Below are 23,580 nucleotides of genomic sequence, written 5' to 3'. Positions count from 1 at the left end.
GCAGCCTGCTGAGCTGCACATCCCCCTTCCCAGTAAAATGCAGAGCTTCTGACCACGGGAGCCCAGAGCCAGATTGGGAACACACCAGTTGTTTTTGATGTTTTTTTCCCAGACCTGATTGATTCAGTTGTTTGATACATTCAGTCCTTGGGCATCAGCCCTTGAATACCAGTGGCATGCCTCTGTGGTCTTAGTGGGCAGAAGAATGTCAGGTTCCTCCCCTTGTTCTAATTTCCTGAGTAGCCAGTTGTTCAAATAGCAGTTGATCACCTTTTGAATATTTGAAATAGATGGAAAACTTGATTATTTTCATGGGGAATGGTTCTCCCCTTTCATGGGGAAAGGTTCCCCACTTTATGGTTTATTTCTTTTCTTTCAATTCTTTACTGGCAGGCAGCTCAGTTGATTCACCGTGCATCAGCTTCAGAGACATCTGTTCATCTATATATAATAGGCTGCTTGCACGGACGCATTTAAAACCAGATGATATATTACATTTGTGGAATTCAGTAATAGTGAAGGTATAAAAGACTTGTGCTTGTACCTAAATAGGTATTTTTGTTTAGTTTTTTATTGCCTTGGGGACTGGAGAGGAAATCTAAGTGGTGATATATAGTAACATAGCATTTATTGCATTCCAACTTTTAAAAATTTCCTTCATCTAGCACTGTGTTTGAAAATAATCACTTGAACTAGTGTTAGCTTTATCTTGGTGAGGGTGGTTGTGTATTAAATTATGTCCTCTTAAATATGCTCCTGATTTGAGTACCTTTTGCAGTGAATACATAATATATGTCTCTTATGGTATTTAAATTATTGAATGATTTATTTTAAAATGAATAGTCCCAAGGCCTAGAAATGTAAAGGCATTTTATTTAGACTGCTTAGAATTAAGAAGAATTAAGATAGACTAAGGAAAGGGGAAGGCAATGGCACCCCACTCCAGTTCTCTTGCCTGGAAAATCCCATGGACGGAGGAGCCTGGAAGGCTACAGTCCATGGGGTCGCTGAGGGTCGGACACAACTGAGCGACTTCACTTTCACTTTTCCCTTTCATGCATTGGAGAAGGAAATGGCAACCCACTCCAGTGTTCCTGCCTGGAGAATCCCAGGGACGGCAGAGCCTGGTGGGCTGCCATCTATGGGGTCACACAGAATTGGACATGACTGAAGTGACTTAGCAGCAGCAGCAGCAGCAAGGAAAGGGGAAATTCGTGTAAATACTGTTTCTTTGTGGTCAGACATCTCAGAAGAAGGATTGTTGTATATATACATAGCCAAACAGATACCGTACACCATAATTCTGAATTTGCTGCTTATTTTCCTCCTTATAAACGTTGTTAGGGTTAGCAGGGATTATGCAATGTATGAAATGATACATACCTACTATCAGGTTGTAGCAGTACCCAGGGCATACTGATACAGGGTTAATTCTATTACATGAATGGGAAACTTGGTCAGATTTCAGATTAGACTAGAGTTTGGTATTAACTGCTGAGAGGCACAAATGGAATTTTTCAGATAACTGAACTTTAATTTCATTTAGTTTGAGATGGAAAAGGTTTATTAGATGAACCTTCCCTTTTGAACTAGAGCCATATAAAAAAAAAAAAGCAACTAAACTCCATGAATCATAGACTTAACCTTTTGCTTTCATGAAGCAAGAAGTTTTCCAGTCAAGAAGTTTGCATAATGGATTCCTTATGGCCCTATCTGTATGTGGATTTTTGGAAAGGCGTGAATTGCTATTTCAGAATTATTCTTGGATAATAGACGTATTTTTCATTAATTATTGTTTTTTTTTTTTTAACCACAAATAAAGATCTTTTATTTGTCACCATTAAGAGTCTGCATTTTAAACCGATTCTTGGACTGGTGGCTCGTATCCATCAGCTCGTTCAGCTTTAGCACCTGTCTCATCCCCAGTAGCTTTTCCAGAACTACTACCTTCACCATGTAGCTCCATGAGTTTTCCTAATTCAAATTTGGGCTTCTTCAGCATTTTTACTTTTCTAACGAAGACATCATGGAGCTGATAAATAGATTGGCAAGCCTTTTCTATGTCTTTTCCAGTGCTATCTGGAATCAGTTTATTGACCACCTCTTTCAAGTCGTTGGTCTGCACCTCTCGGGTCATGATCTCCATCATCTTCTTGCGGATCTGGCGCACCTGCTGATGCTGCGCATAAGAGGTCTTCCGAATCTGATTGTTGCGCTTTTTAGTAAAGCCCACACAGAACAGACGAAGCAAGTAACCGTCGGTAGTCTTGACGTCAACGTGAGCTTCAATCATGGTCTGCCATTTTTTGACCATGGAGCACATTTTGCCACGGGTAAGATCCATGCCATGAAAGTTAGTCAGGCAGTTTTTGCCCTGAACATCCTCAGTAATTAGCTTGAATTTTCTAAATGCTACTTCATCATTCTGCAGATCAGCAAGACTCACTTCAAAAACACGACCTTTGAGGCCATCAGATGCGATTTTGGTCCCTTGAGTTCTCGTGACCAGTGTTTTCCCAATATTCCTTATATTGAACATAGCTGGTGCTTTCACATCATACCAATCTTTTTTAGAAAATGGGTCAACCACTTTCTTCTTGCCTCCCTTTTTGCCTCCTTTCGTAAGGCGCTTGTTCTTGCCGACCGCCATGGTGCCGCTCAGAGAGCCAAAAGGGCTAATTATTGTTTTTTTGAAGTGTTCAGACTTACTGAATTAGGTTTCCCTGTTCTCTGAAATGAAATAAGTTTGGTACATTTAATCATTTTCCAGTCGCTCATCTTATACTGGGCCTTAGAAACACTGTAAAAGCTAACAGATTCCCCTTTCCCCTCTTACTTTATCCTGCCTGGCCCTCCTCTTTCTTCCAAGGAAACATATGGCACAGTATTAAGTATTTCCCTTCACTTTAGAGTCACAGAGACCTGATGTGAATCGTAGTTCCTGCACTCTTGAGCCATTTCACCTAAGGCAAAAGTTTAAAGGTTTGATCCTTAGTTTTTTATCTGTAAAATGGAGATAACAATTGTAATATCCCCACAGGGCTTTTTTTTCCCTCAAGTATGTCAGTCATTTAATATAGGGCTGACACGTAGCAACACTCAATGATTCCTCTTACAATTTTATTATTAGTGTTGCTGCTGATCTATAATTTATTGTGAAATCAAGTTCTTAATTTAAATTTATTTTACTGAAGCTGATCTCCTAGACTTTGTCCCTGGCCTGAATCATCTATGTCCCTCAGCCCTTTTGTCTGTCTTGGCACAGAATGAACCCAGGCAATCATACTTTGGGCCTGTTATCTTAGCAGCACAGGCTTTCAGGAGATCCTGGAGAAACAGAAGTGGGGTCCCCAGGTTCTGGGATCAGAATGCTTGAGTTCAGAACCTGTTGTACCTCTTATTAGTGGATAACCTTAGGGAAATTACTTAATCTCTCTGGGCCTCATTTTCCTTACCTGTAAAGTAGGGTAATAATACCTGTTCTGTCCATTGGGTCTATCAGTGTTAGCTATTAGTTGGCTGTTGCCACTTTTATCTTTTATTCTGCAAGGCCTTCTTAATTTTAAGTGTTAATTTGTAAATGATAATAATACCGTCCTATTTAGATTTCTCTGACTGTATGTATCATCATTTAGAGATGCAGTTCAATTTAAGAAACAGTTGTTAAATACCTACTGTGTATTGAGTGCTATTGGTTGGGAGAGCATCATAGATTAATAAGATACATTCCCTGTCCTCCAGGAGTTTACATTTATGTGGGGGTAAGTATTACACAGGGCAAAATACCTCTATACTTTTTATAACAGATACGAGGTAGTTCTTCGGAGGCCTGGAGTAATTCTCAATTGGGAAGGTCAGGTGAAGTGATGAGGCAGGCATTTCCAGGTGAAGTGAATTGTGAGTAACTGGACAGTCAGGTTGTGGTGACTTAGAATGGGTGAGGCTTCCTGGTGGCTCAGACGGTAATGAGTCTGTCTGCCGTGCAGGAGACCGGGCTCCATCCCTGGGTGGGGAGACCCAGTGCTCTCACTGCAGCATGAGAAGACGCTGTAAACTTGGTAAAACAGGAGTGTGAGGAGGTAGCAGAGTTGAAGTTGGCTTAAAAATGTTAGTGTTAGTACTGGGGAGGAGGATGGTGATACCATTAAAGAGAAAAAGGAAGGAACGTTGATTAGACGTGAGGAGGGGTTGGGGAAGAGATGGCTCAGCAGGTAAAGAATCTGCCTGCAGCGCAGAAGACACAGGAGATGCAGGTTCGATCCCGGGGTCTAGGAGGATCCCCTAGAGAAAGAAATGGCAACCCACTCCAGTATTCGTTCCTGAAAAATCCCATGGACAGGGGAGCCTGGCGGGCTACAATCCAATGCGTAGGTGGACGCGACTGAGCAACTAGGCACAAGCAATAGGTTTTGAACCTGCTGGATTTGAGGGGTAGTCAGGAGACTGCTTACAGCTCTGCCATTTGGGGAGGCCGTCTTAAAAACTGCTTTGTGGATGGGAAAGACAGACGTTAGGGTAATGTGATTCCTCATAGATACAGGTCGCCCTCAGAATGGACTTGCAGGACCTTAGAATGAAGACTTATCACGGAAGGGAACTTCCCTTGGCCCGTGAGATCCTCTCAACCTTCCTTTTCCGAACATGTTCTCACTTCACCTCTGAACGGAGGCCTTTGTCCTTCCGCATGGTGTGCAGTGGTAATCATGCCCTTTAGGTTTCACTCACATTTGAAATAAAGATAATTGGCTTTTAACTTTGAAAAATTCCTATTAACTTGTTACATCAAGTGGTGTTGCCAGAGTAGAAATAGGAGAAAACCCCCTCATCACCCTCCCCTAGCCCGGATGTGCTTTGAATCACCTAGCTTTGTGTTTCATGTCAACAGAAGGAGGCTCGAAGTGAAGAGGAAGAGGCAGAGAAGAGTTGTCTTAATGGTAAAATAGTTTCTGGCCGAGGGAAGTGCATTGCTTGGTGAAAACAGGTATAATTTTTAGATCCAAAAGAGAAGATTTTACAAATAACCAATACTCCCTGATGTGTAACTCACTACACTTAACTGTGGTCAACATTTGCCACCAGGAGGAAGGCGTAGAACAGCTAGAAAAAGCCTTTTCTGCTGGGCAGTGGTCCTCATTTTGTTTTCTTTGAGTTAAGAATTTGTGTTTTTTCAGTCCTGGAGGAGGCCACAGTGTTGTAGGAGGTTTTGAGCAATAGGCAAGACTCTGGTACTTTGTGGATTGTTATCGCCCTGCAAGACCCTTCGCAACTTCCTCTCGCCGCCCACAGCAGAATACGGAAGCCCTGCTGTATCAGGCCACTTCTGCAATTACAGCCACAGTTAGCGGGGACCCTTCTTTCACACTACACCCTTGTGTGTCGAGGCTTTCTTTGCATTTGAAAATGTGTCTTTTGTGGGGGAACGGCAGACTGAGCCTTCACCTCCCCTCTCTCTTTGCTGTCCCGCAGTGCTGCAGTTGAAGCTCCAGCAGCGCCGCACTCGGGAGGAGCTGGTGAGCCAAGGGATCATGCCGCGTAAGTACTCCCCTGCCTCCCGGCCCGTGATGGAGGTGCTTCGGGGACGCAGTGTGTGTGTCCAGTCTGCCACGGGAAGCACCTGACGGAAAACGAGGCCACCGGGTTCGTTTCTCGCTCCTTTCTTTGTCATGCTTTCCCAAGTTCAGGGCCTCTCACTTGGCCATAGTTAAGAGAACTGTGCTCATTGATCAAGTTCAGAGAAACAGCGTTCGGTTTAAGGGTGCCATTGAATCAACCTTCGCTGGTGAACTGCACCTTTAAAAGGGTTTCTCCGCCCTGTGCCACTTCCCTTTGTATGAGGAACAGATCGTGAGCTGGGGTTCTGTGAGGAAGAGCTGTCTCCGCATGTGTTTTGCCTGAATGTTGGGGTGCTTGGGAAGGGATGGCCCTTTCTCACCTAGTATTCCAAGTCAGCCCTAGTTGTGTTTAGAGTGAGAGCCTCAGATACCCTGGCCTGGTGTAACCGGAGTCATTGATGGGGTATCGCAGGGCGGGGCTCAGTGCAGAACTGCATCACTCGGGAGACATAAAACCCATCTTGGAATCTATTCAAAGTAAGAAAATTTGCCTTTAATACCAGCAGCCTTATAAAACAAGCGGAAGCTGACACCAGCAGGGTTTTGCTCTTTTTGACATTTCTTTTTGAGATATCTGTGGAGAGCTTAGGCTCTCCCTCTTTGTTCTTTTATCTTTGTGTGTTCCTGCTACTTGGGCACAGCCGAATGAAGTAAAAATTTATGTATTGTTCACCACTTCCAGCTTCATAGTGGAAAGACTGATGTTTTAAACTTTTAGACCTTAACTCGGTGCCTGCTAACCTACTGCCGCCGTATCTTGCTAGTTCTCACTCATTCATTCACAGTATTTGGCTAACTGGTATGTGCCTGTTGATGCAGCAAGATAAACCCAGCTCCTGCTCTCAGGAGTTTTGTACTTACTAAGTAGACTGATAACATAACAAGCAGGGAGACAAATAAACTCACACCATTGCTTCAGAACATGGTAAATGCTCTGAAGTACATGTAACCGGTTGGCATAATAACGGATAATAGGGATGAGAGGGAATCACTCTGAAGAAGTTGGTCAAGAAAGGCTCCTCGAGAAGGAAGTGTCTGAGCTGAGATCTGAAGGATTAGATGGGGTCAGTCATTCAGAAACAGCAGGAAGAGAAAGCAAGTCTGAGGGCCCAGCACAGCTAAGAGCCTGGCCTGTTTGCACACATCAAGGAAGCCATGGTTGCTGGGCCTGGTAAGTGAGGGCAGAGCGAGGGCCAGTTAAGAAGGGCAGCATGGGCGGGGCCACAACTAGCTCTGTCAGCCGCACAGAGGAGGCAGATTCTATTTTAACTGCAATGGGAAGCCATCGAAGATTTTCAAGCAAGTGAAGACAGGATCTGATTTAGCTCATGGTGATGTCAGATCCATTTCTAAGAGCTGGAACTACATAGCAAGTATAAAGATCCTGAGGTCTGTTTCTGTCCTGCGCATTAGCCAGGAGATTCAAGTTTATCTTTTTAAAAATTGCAGTTAACTCTCAAACCATTTGCCCACGTGCTGTCTCCTCTGACCTTGCAGTGAAGTGCTCTTCTCCTTAAAGTGTGGGTCTGTTAGTGTGCTCAGGTAGAGTGGTGGTGTGCTTTTATAAAACACTCCAAATCTGCCAGGCTACAAGCCTTGTAGAGGAACAAGTCGCCCTGTATCAATCGCATTGTCCCTTTCTCCGAGTTCATCCTGTGTTTAGGATCTGCTTTTTGCCTGTGACATTCCTAGGTGCTCTAGAGATTAAAGGAATATTCAGCATGGGACCTGCCCTTAAGACACTTAACCGTTTGTCTGGGTGGTAGGATTTGCCTGTACACAACATAGAGAGCAGCTCAGTGCTGGTCTGTGGGCGCTGACTCTGATACGGTACTAGTTCTGAGGACATAGTGCTGCTTCTCAGAATCTGTAGTATGTTCAGGATCTAGAAACCACTCAGAGGATGAGGGCCTACATTCTTTTTGCAGCCTTTCATTTGATACCAGGGGCTACTGGAGATAACTGTTTAGTAGGATTTATTGTGTTGCATTTCTTGCAGTTTTCTGTGCTATTCAGACACACGATGCTTGAGTATTGCAGTTATCTGCTTAGATGTTTGTCTCTCCAGTTAGACTGTGAGCTCCTTGAGGAGGTATCTTATTTATATTTCTGCCCCCAGTACCTGGCACTGAATGAATGAATGAAGACAGCCAGTTGTAAAATGGTGTGTGTATGAGAGAGAAAGAGAGAATGAAAGACAGACAGAAACAGATACTACTTAACTGCAAACTTGTTGGAATTCTGGGCCTGGAATTTGAAACAACACTCCTGTTCTCCTAGGAGCTCAGATTCTAAAATATTCTGAGTATCTAATTGTGTACCTTGGGTGGTTCTCTGCATCTGTGAAGTGGGACTAACTGCCCTTCCTGTAGGGATAGAAGTGCCCTGCTTCTGTGAGAATATTGCATTTTCCCTTATAACACAAGCCACCTTCAACGATGGGCACAGCTTGTTTTTCAGCTTTTCCAGTGAAGAAAGTAGGTAGCAAACTCTCAGATTGTGAGAGAGGGAGTGTTGAGGCCTGGGAAGAGCTCCAGGTGTGAAGTGTCCTGCTCCTCAGCATACCAGGTGATGTGCAGACGGGGCCCAGAGTTCCCAAAGGTGAGGCTCTTTTTTCCCAGCCCCTCACCCTCTGCATAATCCCACTTCCTCACCACAGCCCCTCGCCACCACTGTAACTCCTGTTATAATCTGGGACATTCTGTGCCTCTCTGACACCCCCACCAATTCCAAGGTCATCCTTCGCTCACGTCTTTCAAAAGAAAATGTGAGTAGTGCTGGGGACAAGTCGTAACTGATCAGCAGTTTGTTGGTTCCTGAAGACTTGGGTGGTCTGGAAAGACAGCATCTGGTTTGAAGTGCCCATTTCACTTCCATCTGACTGGCCTGAGGAGTTTCTGAAAAGTGCCTTTATGTTTACGTTAGCTATACAACTTAGGAAAGTCATTAAGACCCTCAGACCACGGGAAAGGAGCAGTGTAGCCATGGCCATATTCTGCCTCATCAATTTCTGTTTATATCTTCTATCCAATTGTCCTGATCTTTCTGTAGCTCTGGGAAGAAGAACTCACCCACCTTGTTTCACAGAGCATTCCCACAGCTCCTACGGGGGTCTCTGGCTTCCAGTCCGGACATCATGTCTGCTGGGCACGATGTTTTCAGTGGCTGCCCTGCCTTCAGGGTTGTTTGTAGTTTTGCGTATTGTTCAAAGCTGGGCAGTGGCCTTCCCATAGAATTCAGGGGATTTAAGGACTTCCCTGGTGGCTCAGATGGTAAAGCGTCTGGCTACAGTGCAGGAGACCCGGGTTCGAGCCCTGGGTTGGGAAGATCCCCTGGAGAAGGAAATGGCAACCCACTCTAATACTCTAATTTTCTGTCCTGGAAAATCCCATGGACAGAGGAGCCTGGTAGGCTACAGTCTATGGGGTCACAAAGAGTCAGACACGACTGAGCGACTTCACTAAGAGCCTCTTAATTCCTATACACCTCTTTCTACTGCTTGATATGCTCTGCTCAGGCATCTGAACTATGGGGTCTAGAAGTTGGTGGTTTCTAATGTGTTTTTAAATAGGATCATTTCCCAGAATCCCTCATTCTCATCATGTAAACCTGTGTCTCAAATTTAACACTGCTTAAACCGTACCACGTGCAGAGTGCCAGATAGCAAAGAATTACATATTCCAGGTCCCGTGCTTTCTTTCCTGATGTCTGAAGCTCTGCATATCTTGAGGGAAGAGGAGAGATGGCACAGATAGGAAGCTGGTGTTCAAGTCCAGAAATTAAGGAATGCTTCTGTATTTCAGATGAAGAGTCATAGAAGAGGTGGGTCCTGTGTGGTTCACTTTGTTTCCAAACAGAGCTTTCCCCACAGCCTTTCTCTCTGACGTTTAACGTTGTGCAAGCCAGAAAGTTAAGGTGAAAATTAAGAAAAATATTCTGGCAGTCAGGGCTGCTGCAGAGGAATAACCTTTTAAAGGAAAACATGGATGTTCTCCTGACCCAAACAAATGACAGATAAATCTCCTGTAATCTTCCTAGATATGAGAGAAGAGCTTCATTTGTCTCTTCCCTCTCAGCCTCTTGTTATTCTCCTGTGAGCTCTTGAGGAAAAGCAGAGATCACATTTTCTAATGCCTCAGTTACCCCTTACCGACCGGTTCATTATTGCCGCATATGCATATAGTAGGAAGACCTCGGGGCCTTGGCAAACCCATGAGGAAATCATCTGTTTGTCCAGTAGGTTAGGGACTTCCCTCTGTATTTCTTGGGTGAGTTTTGTTTTGTTTTATTTTCATTTTAAACGGTGTTTCTGCGCACCTAGCCACTGTCCCTGGTGACGCTTTCTTCTGAATTGTTGGGAGAATACACGCACAGCGTGAAGGCGTCACAGCTCGGGGCAGCCAGGGTCGGCCCAGAGGCCTCTCAGCCGGCCTCAGCCCTGAGCGGCACTCAGACTTGTCGCTGGGTGAGGCAGTGAGCCAGTGGCCAGCGAGCTCGATTGGCTTGTGGGTCTGCTAGTAGGCCCCGTGTTCTCACATTGAAACTGGAAAAAAATGGTCTTGTGTGATGGAGTTCCCGCAGCTCTGTTTCTAACAAGCTTTACCATATCTTGACTCCTGACCCTTCAGTTCTGCAGTTCGACCCCTTTGTCAAGCTTCAGCTGTCGGCGTTGGCCGAGAGCTGCACAGAGACCCAGCTGCTTAAGCTGCCCTTTTACTGGGTCCCACGTCAGCTGAAAATCTCCTGTTCATCTGACTATAGCAGTCTCTGTACCAGGAAGAAATTTCTTCTAAACTCCGACAAAAGATTATTTAATGGCTGAAAGTGTCAGGATTTATTATTATGGTCTCTTTTCCTCTGTAGCTGAGATTCTTCTTAATAATATTTTTATTTGTGGGAATTATTCCTTATATTATTCTTCATCAAAGGTATATAAACTTCGTTTCAAGATTCTCTTTCCTGAGTACATAGAGATAAAATCCGTTTTGGTGAAGCTCTTTTGAAAATAACTCTTGGTGTTCGTAACCCCTGAGAAGATAAACCAACCTCTGGCCTCAAAATTTCTTGTAATAAGAAAGGAACTGTCAGTCCATCTTTATTAAATACTGAGGTGCATGGCATCTTTTCCCCAAGTTTCCATGAATTCTAAAGAACTAGCCGCCCCCACACACCAGCCCTGTCCAGTAGCACTTCCAGTTTGGATAGAAATATTCTGTGACCCTAGCTGCTACCCACAGGTACTCTTGAGCACTTAAATGTGGCTAGCTTGATTGAAGAACTGAACTTTTATATTTAATTTTAATCAATTTAAATAGTCGCATGTGGGTGGTGGCTGTGGTATTAGACGATAGGATTTTAGGCTTTATTTGGCCACTTAGAAACAAGGTGACTTTGGACAACTCATTCCACTTTTCTGAATTCAAATTCTACTTTTATAAAATTCTTATCTAGCATGGAAAAAACCTTAAATGTCCATCAACAGATATATGAATAAAGAAGATATTCTGCACGCACACACACTGGAATACTACTCAGCCACAAAAAAGAATGAAGTGATGCCATTTGTAGCTACATTAATGAACCCAGAGATGATCATACTAAGTAAAGTAAGTCAGAAAGAGAAAGGCGAACACCACACGATGCCCCTTTCTGCGGAATCTGAAGCATGACACAAGTGAAACAGAAACAGGCTCACAGATGTAGACAGCGGCCGTGTGGTTGCCAAGGAGGGGGAGGCCAGGGACAGATGTATTGGGAGTTTGGGGTTGGCAGATGCAAGCTGTTATATACATGTGTAACTGATTCACTTTGCTCCACACCAGATAACACAACTTGTCAATCAACTATGCTTCAATAAAATAAGTGAAAACAATAAAATTTTTCTCCGCCCACAGTTAGTTTTGGAGATAACTGAGATGATGCGCTGTTCCTACTTTTGAGACGCGGGCAGTACTATTTGCAGCGAGTGGAGCATTTGCTTGGATCTGCCGTTTGGGTATCTGAAAGTAGCTTTTAATATATATAGCTCATTAACTTCTGTGAAAACCAGTGTTTGGACACAGGAACTGTCTTTCAGTAAATAAAATTCTCCTTAATTTCACTTTCCTCTCTACTCTTGGATTAAAACACAGTTGCTGAGGGATTTGCCTAGAGGAAGACTCTGCACTTCCACTGTAGGGGCGCAAGTTTGATCCTTATTTGGGGAACTAAGGTCCCACGTGCCTTGAGGCACTGCCAATAAAGTAAAAGCAGTTTGCTGAGAATTGTTGAGAGTCAAAGAACCACTAGCCAAACAGTGCTCTGTTAAGATTGTTCCCCTTTTAGTTGTATATTAACAGGACTACTCTTTTTATTAGCTTGCCCTCTTCATGGTAATTTTTTTTTTAATCTGTCTTAAAACAAGTAAGCGGATAGGTTGGAAATAATGTATATATTTTCAATTTCTGGGCAGCTTGCCAAGAGCCTGAAATGTTCACCAGCAGGGACCCAGTGGTGATTCCAGCGCAGATTAGGGCCTAGTTTAAGGACAAATTGCTCCCTTTTTAAAAAGCTTATAAAGATGGAAGATGACAGAATTGTAGGCTGAAAGGAAATGTTGTTTGTTTTGATTTGAAGTGAAGTGTTAGTGTGTGCAAGACATTCTTTCTGAGAGGATCTCGCGTAGTTGATGCGTTTGGGTGAGAGCGGGTTCTCCCCTGGGCCTTGGCCCTTCCCTGTGTGCTCCAGTCCACTTGGGAGTCATAGAAGCTCTGTGTGGTCATCTCTGAATAACTGTCCCTGTGAGCCAGAAAAGTCTGGACAGGATTGACCTGCACCCCTTTCCGGCAAGAGCTCAGAGAAAGACTTCCTCCAACCTGCAGTTTGCCCCCGGCTCCAGCCCAGGCAGGGACCCCGGGCCTGTGCTTCTTGCAGAGGCTCACTCTCACAGCTGTTAGTGTGGTCCCCTCGGCTCTTTCAGGTACATAGATGTCTTTGGGTGAAAGAGCTAGTTTATTTCTGCCTTTTTTTTTAAAATTGAGATATGGCTGGTATACATGATATTTGTTTCAGATGTACAATATAACTTTTTTTTTTTTAAAGCAGAGAACTCTACCTATCTGAGATGCTATATCCTCAGCTCAGGAGTGAGACCATTTAACTCTAGTTGGATCCCAGGTTTAAAGGACATTTGAGAAACGCCACAGTCAAGCGTGTGTTCCAGGATCGGGGCTAACCTGGTCCCTGGATTTGAAGCTGAGAGAAGACTGTGTCACCATATGGCCTCAGGAATCTTCTCTTTCATCTCAGGAGAAGACCAGCTGGGCGTGTCGCTCCCTAGCATTTGATGTTGCCTTTCTGAGAGGTCCTGGAGAAGGAAATGGCAGCCTACTCCAGTATTCTTGCCTGGAAAATCCCATGGATGGCGGAGCCTGGTAGGCTACCGTCCATGGGGTCGCAAAGAGCCAGACACGACTGAGCGACTTCACTTTCTGAGAGGTAGCAGCCTTCTCATCTCTCTTCCTGCTGCTGTAGCTCACCAGCAGTGTGTGTTCCTAGTCAGGGGTCAGTGACTAGCACGGAACTGCCTCCTTGTCCAGTTGCTATCAAATCCTAAAATAACTCTAGAATGAGTTGTATGTTCTGTGCATTTTCATTGTTGAATCTGAGGAGGAATCCAACAGGGAGCTCTCTTGGACAGACCATCAGAACTAGTTTTCCTGATACAGGTTCTTGATACAGTTTAATACCTAAAATGTATAATAGGTATTCACTTTCATTTAATAGTTCTGGAAGTATCTGAGATACTTTTAAAGACAGCATCTGAGATACTTTGACACATCTTTTCAAGATAGTGAAGGAGTTTATTAAGTCACTTGTTGAAGCTACATACTTACTTTGCTTAAACAATAAAATCCTAAAGAATTACGCATTCAGGGGGGCCCTGATGGATATCTGATGATGGTGGTGATTTAAAATCCTTCAGCCTAATGGGAGGCTATTTGCAGAGGAGCGGAGGTGATTCAGAGCTTGTATCTAACAGGTGACCTAGACATTTTGGTTATGGGGCTTCAAAAAGGTATGTACGCATGTGACTATGTATTGGAATAACAGACTAGTCTGGAGCACTAGGCTGGGCTATGGTGTGAAAGCTGGATATAAACAGGGCTGGCGTGTAGGCCAAAGACAAACTTGGAAGGCCAAGTTCAAAATATTTGACCCCTCACATTTTAAGCTTTTGAAATTCACTGTATCTGTTGGTATTCATGCCATGCAGAATTGTGCAGTGACTTTACCTCCCGGTCTTGAGTCTTTTGCCCCGTCAGTGGGGTCAAGGTTGAAGACCCGGGAGCAGCTTGCACTTCTGACAAGGAAAAGCTGAGCATCCTTGAGCCTCCATTTTTAGCCTTCCTTCTGGGTAGTTGGCTCCCCTGCTGGTTTGGGTGGGGGTGACAGCCCACGTGTCGAAACGGGGGTGGTTGGCCAGCCTGCTACCAAAACAGGATGTTGCGGAGCATGTTTTCTGCCTGTTGGTGTGGATCCTTGCTTGCCTTAGAGTGCCTGATCTTTCCCCACAACCCATCACCAGAGCTTTTTCTTTGACTCTCCTGGACTTAGTTCTGGTTTCCATTGTCATGGCCAGTCCCTGGACTGTCAGTCGACAGAGCTCTTTGGTTAATATCATTATTGCTGGTTATTTTTGTAGGCATTTTGGCATGACAGATAAAAACAGAAAGACAAAAATGGGAGTCAACCCCAGTTAGCTCTCAGCATTTGACTCCACACCCACACGTTCTCTTCCGAAGTAGAATGGCACACACACAAAAAATAATAAGTTCAAAACTAACAATGCCAGAAGCTTGTTAAGCAGAGCTTCCAGCAGATGGTGGAGCACTTTCACTTTAATGCTGAGAATCACTGCCGCAGGGGTTTGTATAGTTGCCATTTTGTGGATGAGGATATTGAAGTGCAGAGGGATCAGAGGTCTTGCCTAAGGTCACAGCACCAGTGGAAGACAGAGGTGGGTCCAGTCCGGGTCTTCTGGCTCCAGACCCCAGGCTGATTCCTGAAGGTTGCAGTCTAATGATTCTTACTGATAGTGGAATTTCATGATGATGGCCTGATGATGGCTCACCAAAATGTCAACTTTGTAAATATTAAAAATTGAAAACAGTGTCAGATCAGGAACCAGGGTTGGCGAGAAAAGTGAAAGTTAGTGGGGAGGGTGTATGTGAAAGTCACGCCATCATTTTTAAGCCATCTATTAACATTGCTTCCAAGTTGCTGCTCCTGTGTGCTGGCTTGGAGGCCGTGGGCATTCTTCTCTGTCTCAGCAACTCTTAGTTAAATCAGAGGTTCTGGATTTTTTTTTTTTTTTTTTTGGTGCCATTGATGCTCCTTGGGAAATCTTGCATGTCCTCTCACTAGACAGTTTCCCAGGCAAGTAACCCAGAACTCAGCACACAATTTCCAGGGATTCATAGATGGTCTAAAGCAGTGCAGCGTGCCCCAGGTTAAGAGCCCCTGTTTTGCCTGGATGTGGAGTCCCAGGGAAAACTGTCGCCCTAATAGGCGTTGGGAACCCTCACACCCCACTGACGCAGCAGCCTCCGAGCTCCCCACCCGCTCACCCTAGAGCAGGGGTTGCGTTTCTGGAGCTGCCTTCCATGGAGTGGGATTGCCAGGCCAGACCCAGCAGCAGCGTGTAGAGTCCATCCTGGCCAAAGCAGGCCCTCGTCAGGGTGTGAGGAAAATGGCAAACAGCCCCCGATGCGTTGACTGTCAGAAATACGTACTTTGCAGCTTGAAACGCTGACCCTGAAAGGGGCTCAGGAGAGGCAACTCCACCAGTCTGTGGGCACCTGCCCCGCCAGCAGAGATGCAGTTCTGAGTTAGCTGTTCAGAAAAGTGGTCCAGACCTGACTTGGCATCCTGCTTAGTCACGGAGCCCCTGGTGGTGGGGAGTGAGCAGGTAGATTTCCTTTCTCGTCCGCAGCGTCACCCCTCCCCTGCCTTCTGAACGAGAGAGACAAGGCTTTTCACATTTTACTGGCACCAGCCTCCTCGAAGAGCTTTTACTAAAGATTAAAACTCTTGAAACTCAGAAATCTGCGTTAGAGTCTTACCCTCCAAGACTTCTGGAACCCCACTTGGGGAAACACTGGACAAGGGTCACGGGCCTTGCTCCCCCGACGGCACAGAATGCTGCTGTTCACCTCTCCGCAGGGGGCCTGGAGTGGAGGGTAGCCCTGCCACCTGAATCAGGAGAGAGTGATGGTTGTTGCAGGGTGACTGAGCGCAGGCAGCTGGTGCCCCTCGTCTCCAGCGCTGGGAAAAGCCCGCCTCGCTGCCGCCTGAGCGGCCTGGCACCGCGGCCGGGGTGAGTTGGGCAGAGTTCCTGCACTGCCCAGACCCGTGCGATAGGCTTCCGTGCCGGGGCCGTGGGACGTGGAGGGAGTCTGCTTGTATAGCGACTCCCTCTGCCCTGTTGAGCCCTCTGAGAGAGGGCTCATGGGGAAAGGGCTGGGAAACGGTGTGCCCCTTGACATTTCCGAGGTCGTGTCTGAAGTCCTCCTTTCTGCCCCGTTGCCAGTATTCGAGCGAATGACGAGGCGGCATTTGTCTCCAGAGGAAGAGCCAGGACAGGAAAGCAAAATGTGGCAGAGCAGATTAAAATCTCTGTTGGTTACTTTTTGGTGACTTAAAAAAAAAACAGACTCAATCGGAGAAGTATCTTTCCTCTGACCCACTCCCACCCTCCTCCTACCTGGCTTATGTGGAAATTGACACACATGAAAAGACCCGGATTTGGACATCAGGAGAACTTGAGCCTGGTCTTCGTTCTGCAGCCGATTAGGACGTGACCCCATGCAAGTCAGTTCTCCTTCATAAAATGTGGAAACAGCAGGTACTCAGGAGCTCACATCAGGTCATTTCCAGCTTGAAAACCTCAGGGCAAACACACAGAGACTGTTTGCAGCAGATCTTTGTATTTACCTTGCCCCCAGGAGCCACTTTATCCATGGCAAGGTTGACGGGCACAGTCCTGCTCTATTTCTTCGCTCCATCTCATTTTCTCTAGTACCCCTGGAGAAGAGCGCGAAGTCCTGAGCCCTCCGAGGCCGTGTGCAGCTCCCCGCTTCCTGCATCTCCTCCCACTCTCCCCAGGTCACTCTGCTCTGCCAGCCTGGCCACTTGGCGGGTTCTGCCCCGGGCCACTCTGCTTGCTGCTCCCCTGCCTGCAGGGCCCTTTCCCCTCCTCTGGGTCTCAGCCCTGGCATCACAGCAGCATCACACCAGGAAGTCTTTCCCTGACCACAGTGTATAAAATCCTGCCCCATCACTCTCTGTCACCCATACCCAGCTCTGTATTCCCTAGAGCCTGTATTGCTTCCTCCTGTGGTAGGTGCTTATATGTCTGACACATCATTCTTCACTGGAGTGTAAGCTCCATGAGAACATGGACATCCCAGCGCCAGCTGACACACGGGCTCTCAGTTAATACGCATTGGGAGCGTTAGCACGTCGAGACATCTCTGTCGTGACGTCCAGACAACACCTCTGGCCTCCACGTCCTCCTCTCCTCCTCCTCCATATTTTGAAGTGGGTTTCTGCCCCTACACCTCACTGGTGTCGCTCTGAGACTGCTGGCCACGTCCTTTGGCTGGGCTCCCTTTATCACCTCTGCTTAAATTCCAAGATTCTCTTAGGATTCGTCCTGGGAAGTATTTTCTTCTGTCTCTCCATGACATATATCACATCCTCCCTAGATGATGCCGTATGCATGCACACACGTATGTACACGCATGTGCACACACACACCACTTGCACATCTCTTGAGAGGATGTCTCACAACAGCTCACATCCAGCATATCCCCCAGTAAGCACAGTCTCTTCTGTGATGCCCCAGGCTCATTCCTCCTGCGTATCCTTTCTCTGGGGGTATTGATGGCATGACCATGTGCTTCTTCTGATAAATGGCCTCTTGATCTCTACTGGAGTGATCGTGTAAAAATGCAGTTCTCACTGTTTTGCGATTCTCAGCGTAATAACTGATTCCAGGTAGGTATTGTCAATAGATGCTAAAACCGTGAAGTGCTTAGGAAACAGGATTTTCACAAGGCCTCCAACTGTTACCCCACAGATTATGTATTAATTACAGAGGGGGAATGCTTCTTTCAGAATGAAGAGAGCTGGGGTCACCTTTCACACTCAGCACTGCCGTCAGTTGGGCAGCACGGCACTGCAGGTGCCGCTGATGCTGAAAAGTACATGCAGCTCTGTGCTCTTCTGCCCAAAAACATTTAACCTAAATCTAATCATGGGGAAGCAGCCAAATTCAGATTGTATGACATTCTTTCCACAGGACAAGCTGGTTTAGACACACTTAAGTCAGCATCAGGAAAAGTGAAAAAGGCAAGAGTACCGTTTCAGGTTGAGACTGGGTAGTAAACAGTTAAACGGAATGCGTGGTTCTTGATTACATCTTGGATTAAGGGGGGAAATCCAAACAGCCGTAGAAGACATTTGAGGGGCAGTTGAAATTCAAACACAGACTGTACTTTAGACTATATGATTGAATAATGTTCATTTTCTGAGGTGTGCTAAAAATATTTTAGTTACAAAAGAGAATGCCTTTATTCTTAAGAAATGCATATGTAGAATTTAGGGATAAAATATTATGATTGGTGGTCATCACTCTGTATCTACAGGTGGTGGATTCAACCAACCACAGATTGAAAATATTTGGGGGAAAAAATCCCAGAAAGTCCCAAAAAACTTGAATTGGCCACACACTGGGAACTATTTGCATAGCAGTCGCTTTGTGTTAGGGGTCGTACGTGGAGACGATTTAACGTACATGGGGGAATGTGCATCGGTTCCGTGCATTTTGTGCAAGGAGCTTGTGCGCCCGTGGGCTCTGGTGTCCGTGGGGGACCCCGGAGCCAGTCACCTGCAGACGCCAAGGGAAGACTGATCTGCAGCTCTCTGTCAAGTGATTTCATCAGCAGACCAACGAAACCGTGTGTGTGCGCGCGTGTGTGCACAGGAGAGAGAACGCAAATGTGGCTGAAAGGCGCCCGGTGAGTCGGGGCCAGAGTTGTGAGGTTGGTTATCACTTGCCCTTTCAGTGATCTGTAAGTTTGGCAAGTTGAGAATGAAAAGTGGCCAGTGCAGGAAAGAGTGTAGACACGCGCAGGGAAGTGAATACGCAACCAGTTACTAGGTGTGTTTCTCCTCACTTAATTGTTTTTCCACTTAATTTTTGACATAAAACATCAGGTTAGAAATAACTCCACACCCCTCCGTGTACTTGGTCATGCCCCTCGCCTGGTTGGTGGGATGGTTGGTGGGGTGGCCTCCATGGCCTCTGATGAGGGAGAGGACTGCTGTCATTCAGATTGTCTCCTCTGTTTTCACGGTTCCGCCTGTGTTTTTAGCTTTCAGAAGTTTAGTTATGATGTATCCTGGCATGTATTTCTTTTGACTTTAACTCGTTTGGGACTTACTCCAGCTTCTTGAATCTGTAGGCTTATGTCTCTTGCCAAATTTGGGAAGTTTTCAGCCATTTATCTAAGTACCTTTCCTATCCATCTTTTTCCTCCCCTTCCAAAGCATGGATGACACAGTGTTAGACATTTCTGTGGGTTGGAGGTGAGCTTGTGATGGTGGACGTCCTGACTCCTCACCAGTCCTCCCCTGACAGCCCCCTCAGTGGGGAGGGGGTCTCCTTACTGCTTGTGGGGATATGGCTCCCCACGTGGTCTGCACTTACTCCTTGGGTTGGGGGCAGCTTCCTCCTCAGCCTCCTTCGACGCCCCCTGGCAGGAGGACTGGGGCGCTTCATCCCAGCCTTGGAGGGGTGGAGGTCTAGACTCCCGCTTGGCCTTTCCTGGCAGGGGTGGGGCTTTCACAGTGGTGTCTGGCTAGAGTAGCATGATTATTGTCTAAGCTCGCTCTTGTTGGGATGCCCTTTTCCTGGTCCCGTGGCTAGTGAGGGTAGGTTTTGTTGGGGCTTTTTTGCCCGCTTCCATCAGCATCTCCAGGTTGCTGGCCTCGTCAGCTCCAAATCTGGGATGTATGAGGCAAAAAGGAAACTCGAGGGACCCGCCACTGTGTCCTGCTTCGGGTTCCAAAGTCCCTGGCCAGTCTGTCACCTTCTCTCCACCTTTCAGACCCTATCATAGAAGGTCTGGAGTGTTCATTTGTACTCGGTGGGAGGAGTATGGCAAAGTATGTCTTCTCGGCTCCCCTGATGCAGGCCCTGCGACAGCTCATTAGAGCTCTTCAGGGGCTGGGCCCACCCCCACCCCCACCCCCACCCCCCAAGCCTTGTGATCGCCACGTGAACGCCCCCGACCCGCTGCGTCAGACCACCCACCTGTAGTCCCGTGAAGTTGCTGTGCTCTCGGGTGACCGACCCACTCCCTTCCTTGTCTGCCTGTGGTATTTCTATTCCCTTCATTTGGGTTTTCTCTGTAAATCTACCCGGACAGTTCAAACACTTCTTTCCTCAGGCAGAATTTTGCCTCTTCTGCCTTATGTAGTCGTTTCAGTTACCTCTGCACCTGAACTTCTCTCTTATGCTGTCATTATTTGTCTTTTTGTGACCAGATCATGAGCTGCCGTAGAGGGCTGGGACTCCATCCTGTCCAGCCTTGTCCTCAGTAACTAGCGCAGTAGCTGCTTAATAATGCTTTATTAGATGGATGGATGGATCTGGCTCTCGTTTCCCACCTGAGTTGTTAAATACATTTGTTCCCCATTCCCTCACCGCCCCCCACCACACACACCAGCCCCCACTGATGCCCTGTGCGCAGGCCTGGTGCTTCTGCCGTGGACAGAGAGCCCCCAGGCTTGCCTGGCCCGTTGCAGTCTGTTGACCTCTCTGAGGTGTCCTGGGTTCGCAGCCTTTGAGTTCCTCTGCGTACAGAATGGGTGGTGAGCTTTAGTTCTAGCATGGTGTCTTCCTGAGAACGGGAATGATCGTTTTTGTGTTCATTATGTCAGCACCTAATAAAGTGACATTCAGACCCAGGCACCTGATATATTCCTTAATGACAGTGATGAGGAAATGAGTCTTGGTCGTTCGCTGCTGCCGTTCTTGCTGAAAAGCATTTCCAGCAGCGCCCGTGGCTTGCAGGAGGCGTTGCACTGTCTGCATCTGGGGCTGGTGGTGGGAGAGAGCTGTGCTTCCCTGCTGGGTAGGTCCTGAAGGCTCCTCGCGCTCACGCTTCCGTCACTCGGCCCGTGCTCCTGAGAACTGCGCCCAGCACAGCACCCAGCTGCCCCTGGGAAGCAGAAATCTCCTTTCCTTTGAGAAAGGAAATTGAAACAGTTTCTTCTCTTTTTATGTCACAAATGACCTCAGTTAAGGCAGCAGATCTGTTCAGGGAGAAGGAAGACGGGCGCTGAAGAGGAGGAACAGGGTATGTGGCTGGTGCTTAGAGCCAGCCCGGGCCGAAACGGGTCAGGAGCACCGCACCGCTTAGGCACTTGCACGCGTTTGATTTCCTTGCTGCTGTTTCCTTTCAGTGCGTGTTTGCACTGCTCCCTGTGTTCACACAAAGCCGTGCAAGCGTCCCAGGAAACCAGTTTCGGGAAGATGGGAATGAAGAATCCTGTTTCAGTGCCCAGTGACACCAAACGTGTATCCTTGTAGATAGCCATGTGCAGTTCTTGGGCTTGCGTTGGTTTAGGGGGCCGGGGACATCTCTCTCAGAGACTGCCTCCTCGGAGTTTCTGGGAAAATAAAAGTTCCAAGTGAGCAGTGCCTGGGCTCCTCAGGCAAAGCCATTAAGGCAGTGTGGCGCGGGAAGACACGAGTCTAAGGTGAACACCGCCCTCGGACTCAGACACACACTTAACGGATTAGCTTTTGAGTCTTTGGGGATTTTCCACAACTCGTAGAGGCCTGAACTTCATAATGTATTTTCTGTGTTGCCGTGCCTCCTTGTGTCTCGTTCCCGCAGTGGACAAGTGTGTGGCGATCATGGCTTGACACTGCCACCTGCTTCCATATCAGGAAAGCCCAGCACTTAGTGTTATCACCCCTGCCCCTCACTAGCCGACCCTCCATAGCCACGGCTTTTAGCAAAGCTGGCCAGATATGTTCAGAGGTGGCCTCTCCACCACATGCCCCAGTCTTCCGAGAGCACTGGCTACCCAGCTCCAGGCATCCCCAAACAGGCCTCAGAAGCACCTTCTAGGAGTCCTGACGAGAGGGGCCGTCGCCCCATCCTCCTTTGCCTTCCTGGAAGTGGCTCTCGAATTCGCTGAACTTGCTCTCAGAGAGCAGAATTAGACATGGGGAGCGCAGAGTGGGCTCTTCAGGGGCTGACAGAGTCCTCCTCACCTGTCACCTGGGTTGGGGTCCACTACCCGGTGAAAGGCCTCACAGGTCTCTGCAGTGTTAGTTTCCTCATGGGTGGGTTGGAAGAGTGGTGCCTGCCTCGTGGTTGTTAAAAGATTCAGTGAGATTCTAATGCTATGAAATGAAGCTGTCTTTGGGGATCAGTGATCATTGTGTGAATTTTTTGCGGGGGTCTTCATTTCTGGTTCTTTGGCTCAAGCTCTGAGGACCTGAGAAGCTCCTCTGGTCTCGTCATCGCCCTCCTGGCTCACCTCCTGGCGTCAGTGCTGGAGGCTGTGCCTTCAGCCTCATGTGAGCTCATGTTTCTGGCCGTGGCTCTGTGACCTGCAGTCACTGCGGCCCTCCTCTGAGCCTCCCTCCCAGCGGTTTGTGCTCAGCATGGTGGTCAAGCCGGCCTTGCCACACCGCCTGCCCTCTGCCCTGCTTCTCAGCCTCCCTGCCTCCACATCCAGTGGGGCCATCCTTCTCCACATTCTGAAGAAATTAAGAAACCAGCCCAGAGGAGAGAAAGAACGCTGGCCTGAGGGTGAGAGGGGATGAGGTTAAGGACCTTACTCTGCCACTCGCTGCCTTTCCTCCCGTTTCTGAGCCTGCCCACGGCTGTCAAACAGCACTGCACGCCACGTGGAGTCACTGGGAACATTCGACTGGACAGCACTTCAGAGTGTCCAGAATGGCACGCCACAGCACCTCGCTGGCATGAAAATGGAGCCGGACAGGAAGTCAGCTGCCCCTGGCGCATGTCCCCACTCCCAACCGCACATGTGGTGGGCCTGAGGGCAACACAGGCCTTTGCGGTCGGGAAAGTCTGCGCAGTGTGAGCTGGCGCTCCAGAGGCTGGGTGTGTGCCTGCCCGGGGCAGCAGAGTAGGCTCTGGCGTGGCCGGCACCAAGACTGGTGCAGAAACTCGCTAGCCCCTGTGGGGATCTAACCCAGGGCCCAGCCGGATCACCGCGCAGGTGGTGAGGGCGCCCCCAGCCCCAGAGCGCTGTCGCTCGACATGGGGATTCAGAAGTGGGCGGAGTCCACTCTGCAGAAGACGAGAGCCAGAGCGCAGGCGATCCCCCCCGTCACGCCAGCAGCGACAGGAACACGGACGTCCTCATTTTCTGTTGGGGATCCCTGCGAGGTTTCGAACCCAGATGAGAGCTTAATCCTGGCTGCTCAAGGGGAAGTTCAGAGCTCATAGAGTCCTCCAGGGCGCAACTGTGTGTCCATTCCACGTGGAATAGCCAGCAGACCACCGAATGAGCCATGCGCTGGGTGCCCTCGGCGGCGCTGGGGTTACCGTCAGAGAGGAAAGGAGGACACGGGCCCCTGCCGTGCCCGAGGGAGCTGGCTGGCAGTAAATTAGAAAGATACTGCTGAGACTCTCCGGGAGTGTCAGACGGCAATGAGCTGTGGAGAAGAAGGCAGAAGGGCAGCCGGGGGCGGGGCGGCGGACACTGAGTTTCCCTCTGCTTTTTGGTCCTTACCGTCCTCTGCAAGAGCACAGCTGTCTGTCACCCCACGCCCAGCAGGGCTCTCGGAGGCTGATGCTGGACTTGCGCCAGCTGTACTCAGCGGAAGCAGATGCAGGCTGGCCTGGTGGCCCGCAGAGATGCCCAGAGCTTCAGA

The 23,580-nt window shown here is 47.8% G+C and overlaps 2 protein-coding genes across 6 annotated transcripts in view; one reads left to right on the top strand and one right to left on the bottom strand.

Moving 5' to 3' along the window:
* Positions 1-23,580, top strand: part of MRTFA (myocardin related transcription factor A) — a 166,464-nt gene that overhangs the window by 123,881 nt on the left and 19,003 nt on the right. For 4 of the 5 annotated variants that reach the window (XM_042247770.2, XM_027968133.2, XM_027968132.3 and 1 more), the window contains one exon: positions 5,467-5,532. The exons of the other annotated variant lie outside the window; for it this stretch is intronic. In XM_042247770.2, coding sequence (XP_042103704.1) covers positions 5,467-5,532 — 66 coding nt within the window. The remainder of the gene's footprint in view (positions 1-5,466; positions 5,533-23,580) is intronic. 5 annotated transcript variants of the gene reach the window in all.
* On the bottom strand, positions 1,826-2,676 carry LOC101108561 (small ribosomal subunit protein eS1-like). Its single transcript, XM_042247781.2, has one exon. It carries the CDS (start codon positions 2,648-2,650, stop codon positions 1,856-1,858), a length of 795 nt encoding a protein of 264 aa, XP_042103715.1. The 5' UTR covers positions 2,651-2,676; the 3' UTR covers positions 1,826-1,855.

Source organism: Ovis aries, chromosome 3 (genome assembly GCF_016772045.2).
Source record: "Ovis aries strain OAR_USU_Benz2616 breed Rambouillet chromosome 3, ARS-UI_Ramb_v3.0, whole genome shotgun sequence".
Classification (NCBI taxonomy): domain Eukaryota; kingdom Metazoa; phylum Chordata; class Mammalia; order Artiodactyla; family Bovidae; genus Ovis; species Ovis aries.
Note: the sequence above shows the minus strand (reverse complement) of the source record. Positions and strands in the feature narration are given on the sequence as shown.

Excerpts from the sequence above, each read along its gene's own strand:
- LOC101108561 (XM_042247781.2), bottom strand. The coding sequence starts at position 2,650 with ATGGCGGTCGGCAAGAACAAGCGCCTTACGAAAGGAGGCAAAAAGGGA.